Source organism: Triticum aestivum, chromosome 7B (assembly GCF_018294505.1).
Source record: "Triticum aestivum cultivar Chinese Spring chromosome 7B, IWGSC CS RefSeq v2.1, whole genome shotgun sequence".
NCBI classification, from domain to species: domain Eukaryota; kingdom Viridiplantae; phylum Streptophyta; class Magnoliopsida; order Poales; family Poaceae; genus Triticum; species Triticum aestivum.
Window position 1 is genome coordinate 738,582,218 of NC_057813.1, and position 5,559 is coordinate 738,587,776.

At 57.6% G+C, this 5,559-nt stretch overlaps 1 protein-coding gene across 1 annotated transcript; it reads right to left on the reverse strand.

The window, feature by feature from the left end:
• Positions 1-4,247: 4,247 nt before the first annotated feature.
• LOC123158906 (basic endochitinase C) lies at positions 4,248-5,247 on the reverse strand. The gene has a single exon (XM_044576719.1). The coding sequence runs from the start codon at positions 5,161-5,163 to the stop codon at positions 4,363-4,365; it is 801 nt and encodes a 266-aa protein (XP_044432654.1). The 5' UTR covers positions 5,164-5,247; the 3' UTR covers positions 4,248-4,362.
• Between the last annotated feature and the right edge of the window lie 312 nt (positions 5,248-5,559).

A 5,559-nucleotide genomic window follows, 5' to 3' on the forward strand; every position in this document is an offset into this window, starting at 1 on the left:
ACATGGCTATGCGAGTGGGACAAAAAAGGCACTATGACACCAAGAGTTACCTTCACCTGCATTTCCTTTCGTTTTAAAAAAGTTGTAACTTTTAGACCATGTATCGAAATTACATGGCATTTTATTAAATTAACATGGCATTTTTATAAAGTAGCATGAAATTTATTATTATTTCATGTTCATGGAAATTTTAGATTTTTATGTTTTTCTCTATTTTTTATAAGAAAAAAATAATTCCCATGGCATTAGAAAAATACAGCTCTAAACTGGGTCTTTGGATCAATTGGATTCGGCCTTCCCCCACCCCCCACCAGCGAACGATCAAGGAGGGGTGATTTGTTGAAATCACAAATTAAGAAGCACTCATTGTAAAGATCACTCCCACCTTCCCAGGTTGCGACAAGTGGTGCGCTGCATGTGGGAGTTTTCCCTTTTTTCTAGATCCGTTTATTCAAAACATTTTATCTCTTAAACTGTGCGTCCAAATCTCAAACCGTTTTCGCTGTTAGATTCCTCGCGTCGAGATCTTGAAAACTAGATCCCATATTAATAGGTTTTGATGAAAAAATATTAACAAAAAACCGAACGAAAAACCGAACAGGGAGCCCGAGTTTTTTCCCTTTCCGAAAGAGGCACGCCCGTGCATCTCGCGGAAGAAAAAAAAAGAGAAAACACATTTTTTTTCGTTTCCGAGGAGGCACGTCCATGCCTCTCGCGGAAGAAAAAACGTGTGTTATGGCCGGCCGGCTTAGGCCCGCAAGTTATCTTAGTTTTTATTTTCAGATTAGGCAAGTTATCTTAGGCAAGTTATCTTAGGTTGATTCTTCTACAAGTTATCTAGGATATAAATATAGGTTGTAAGACTCTTTTTGAAGGCAAGCAATAAGAAGAATATTATCTCCTATTGCCCGGCTCCCTGAGGAGCCGGAACCCTAGCCGCCAACAGCCCTAGCCGCCGCCCTTCTCCTAGCCGCGACGGCGCCCTGCCGCCGGCGCGCCCGATCCTCGCCACGTCTCCCTCCATCCTTCCCTTACCACCTACGCCCTAGACCTGGTAGAGTACTTGATCCTACCAATTTGGTATCAGGTAACCGGGTTTCGACCATGTCTCCGCCAATTCCACCGCCACCACCACCGCTGCCCGCCAACTCCTCCACCACCGCCGCCTCTGCGCCGGGCGTCACGGCCTCGCTCTCGGCGGGCACCACTGCGTCGCTCTCAGCGCCGGTCCTAACGGCACCCGGCACCACGCCGGGCCAAGGGCAGCCACAGGCCCCCGTCCAACACTCGTCGCCGCCATCACCTCCCCCGCAGCCGCAACAGTTCACGCCGGAGGCCATGGCGGGCGTCCTCAACGACCTCGTCACCGCGGTTCAAGGGATCCGCCTCTACCTGGCAGGTCCGTACGGGCCGCCCCCACCACTCCATCCAGCCATGGCCGCGGGTCAGCAGGCGCTTCCGTGGTACTCGGCATCGGGGGCCATCACCGGACTCCATCCAGCCATGGCCGCGGGTCAGCAGGCGCTTCCGTGGTACACGGCACCGGGGGCCGTCACCGGAGGCTACCCGGCGCTCCCCGCCCCAGCGGCCGCACGGCCGCCTTGGGCGCAGTGGCCGCCGCAGATCGCGCCGGCAGCCCCGCCACTTCTCGCCACCACGGGGCCGCAGTGGCCCACCTGGACCGCGCCGGCCGCGCCGTCCTCCGTCGCGCCCTACCTTCCAGCGGCCTCGGAGCAGGGTCCTCCACCGGCCCCGCCCAGCCCTAACCTGGGCACCGGCGCCTCGGAGCAGGGCCAGACCCAGCAGCTTCTTCCGGCGTCACCGCCGGCCCCCACGCCGCAGGCGCCGGTGCAGCTCCACCAGGCGCCGCCGCCATCGACAGTACCACCACCCGCGCCTAGGGCTACGGGTCGGCCCCTGCACCAGGTGCAGTTTCCACCGTCACCATCGCCGATCCCCGCTTGGGCGACCGGCTCGTCTTCGGGGCCGGTCTACTCCACGGCGCCGGAACACCCGACGCCCTCCCTGCGGTTTGATCACCCCTCCAGCTCGGCGAACTACGCCCCGGCGCTTCCCGACCCAGCATACGCGCCGGCGGCAACTACGGCCGCCCCCGGGCACGGCGGGCCGACACCCCCTCGCTTCGCCAAACTGGACTTCGCCACCTACGAGGGCACGGAGGACCCCCTCAACTGGCTCAACCAGTGCGAGCAGTTCTTTCGAGGGCAGCGGACGCTCGCTTCGGATCGCACCTGGCTCGCGTCCTATCATCTTCGAGGCGCAGCGCAGACCTGGTACTACGCCCTCGAGCAGGACGAGGGCGGCATGCCACCATGGGAGCGCTTCCGGGAACTCTGTCTCCTCCGGTTCGGGCCTCCTATCCGCGGGAGCCGACTGGCGGCCCTCGGCCGCTTACCCTTCACATCCACGGTGCAGGACTACGCCGACCGCTTCCAGGCCCTGGCGTGCCACGCGCCGGGCGTCTCCGCAACTCAGCGCGCCGAGTTATTTGTGGGCGGTCTACCGGACCATATCCGCGTGGACGTGGAGCTTCGGGGACCCCAGGATCTCCAGTCGGCCATGTATTACGCCCGCGCATTCGAGCGCCGCGCGGTGGCCATCCAGCAGGAATCACCGTCCCAGACTGCTGGGTCGCTACCCGGACCGGATTCCGCGCAGGGTCGGCCTGTGCAGGCTTCTGCGGCACCCCTCGCCGCGACCGCGGGGCGCCCGTTCCGCCGGCTCACCCCAGCTGAGATACTCGAGCGTCGCCGCCAAGGGTTGTGCTTCAACTGCGACGAACCCTACAAGCCCGGCCACGCCTGCCCGCGACTCTTCTACCTGGAGGTGGCAGACTACATTCCGGAGGACGCCGTCGCCGCCGACCTGGCCGCCCCAGATGTCGAGAAGGTGTTTGACGCTGGTTGATTACCTCGAAGAGTTCAAGCAAGCGCTTCCCCACCTTACAGCTCGAGGACGAGCTGTTTGTGCAGGCGGGGAGAAGTGTTATGGCCGGCCGGCTTAGGCCCGCAAGTTATCTTAGTTTTTATTTTCAGATTAGACAAGTTATCTTAGGCAAGTTATCTTAGGTTGATTCTTCTACAAGTTATCTAGGATATAAATATAGGTTGTAAGACTCTTTTTGAAGGCAAGCAATAAGAAGAATATTATCTCCTATTGCCCGGCTCCCTGAGGAGCCGGAACCCTAGCCGCCAATAGCCCTAGCCGCCGCCCTTCTCCTAGCCGCGACGGCGCCCTGCCGCCGGCGCGCCCGATCCTCGCCACGTCTCCCTCCATCCTTCCCTTACCACCTACGCCCTAGACCTGGTAGAGTACTTGATCCTACCACCGTGCCTCTCGCGAAAATAATAATCAGAAAACATGTTTTTTTTCGTTTCCGAGAGGCACGGTCATGCCGCTCGCGGAAGCACAACCATGCCTCTCGCGGAAGCAAAACCGTGCCTCTCTCGGCAGGGAAAAAACACAAAACGCATTTTATTCGTTTCCGAGAGGCAAGGCCGTGCCTCTCGCGGAAGCAAAACCCCGCCTCTCGTGGAAGAAAAAAAAACAGAAAACACATTTTTTTCGTTTCCGAGAGGCACGACCGTGACTCTCGCGAAAGCAAAACCGTGCCACCCGCGGAAGGAAAAAACGTGTATTTTTTGTGTTTCCGAGAGGCATGGCCGCGGCGCGAAAGCAAAACCGTGACTCGTGCGAAAGGAAAAATAAAGAAACGTGTTTTTTCGCGCAAAAAAATCAAACCAAAACGTCGAAAAACACGGAAAACCCCATTTAAAATCCGAAAACGCATGTGAAAAATAATAATTCAAATCCAGAGGGAGCGCCCCGAGCGCGACACGTGGCGGGCAGTTGAGAGCACGCTAAGTGGCGCTGATAGTTGTGAGGCTCCCGAGGGAGCGCTCGTTAACTAGTTGCTCCCGTGATTTGTTCACTTGTAGCATCCCCCAACCACCCCCCCCACCCCCACCCCACCCCCGCGCGCGCGATTGAATTCGTTCGATCCACCCTCCTCCCTGGCGACCAGTCTGCAGATATTAGGGTCCAAACAAAATAAGTTACTCCCTCCATTCCATAATTCTTGTTATGGTTTTAGTTCAATTTTTTTAAAAAATCAATGTAACATAGAGGTATCTCTATTGTCATTGTTGAACTCTTTCAAAGGTATATACTGTTCATATGAAACGAAGAGCCAATATTGTTGGTAATATTCACTACCAAACCGTCCATACGAGATGCCTTTTTTATGCTCCGCATAAAAGGTAACCATAGTTACATCTTACAACATGTAGATAGGAGATGACGCTCTTATTGTCTTTTGCGCAGGGCCAAAATTATAATTGACTAAGCGAAGGGCCTCTGGTTGTAGCAGTCAAGGTTGTCGCCGTAGCCAACGCCGAGGATGTCGCAGTAGCGCTTGTAGAACCCGATCCGGTCGGCGACACGGCTGTCCTGCCCGTGCCCGCACTCGATCCCACCATTAATGATGTTGGTGATCACACCAAACCCGGGCACCCGCCCTGCGGCCCGATCTGCCCCTGACGGTCTCCACTGGCCTGTGATCACAGCATGGCTCGACGGCTTTGGCGCCTGCGCCGTCATCCAGAACCACATCGCCGTCTTAAACGACACGGTGGGGTCGGTGGCCACCAGGTCTGGGTTGCTCAGTAGATCGACCCCGATGGCCCGGCCGGCAGGCCCGTAGTTGTAGTTGTGCGAGAGCTGGATGGGCCCGCGGCCGTAATAGCGCTTCCCGGGGACGCACGGCCACTGCGCGCTCGGGGTGCAATAGTCGGCGACGGCTCCACGTTCCTGCTTGAAGCAGTAGCCCCAGGCGAAGGCCCCGTCCGGTGCGGTCGCCCACCCGCCGGTGGTCTCGTGGGAGGTCTGTGCCAGGAAGGCAGCCACCTCGCGCTTCTGGGCGTCGGCGCTGCCGGTGGCGCCGAAGCCCGGGAAGGCGGAAGCGGCGGCAACGAAGGCGTCGTAGGTGTAGAAACCCTTGGCCTGGCAGGCGGCGTCGTTGCGGTGCAGCAGCATGCGATCAAATTGTGCGCGGGAGACGACGGAGGACACGCTGCCGCGCGCGGTGCCGATGGCCATGGCCACCGTGGCCACCACCACGGCCACCACCGCAAGCGATCCCATTGTGCGTGGCAACAAAGCAGAGTATTCGACCGCTCTCTTGTGCAGGTGTAGTGGTGTGTGTCTGTGTGTGGGAGAAGCGGCCGGGAGTGCACGTCTCTATATAGGTGTCGCGCTCACTCGATCGCCATGATCGACCTGTAGGTGTCTATCCATCTACCTTCTTGACCGTGAGCTTCCTTCCAGAGCGACATCGTCATGCGATCGACGGATCAATCTCGGCTTAGATACGGTCGAGAGGTACAGCGGTGAGCAGCTGGCCATGTATGATCGAGAGCGTGTGCTAGTATGCACGCGTGTGGACTTTTGGTCCGTAGATGACGCAGGGCATTCATGGATATTTTCAAAGTTTATCATTTATCCGTTAAAACAGATGGACAGAGAACGGCACCTTATTCG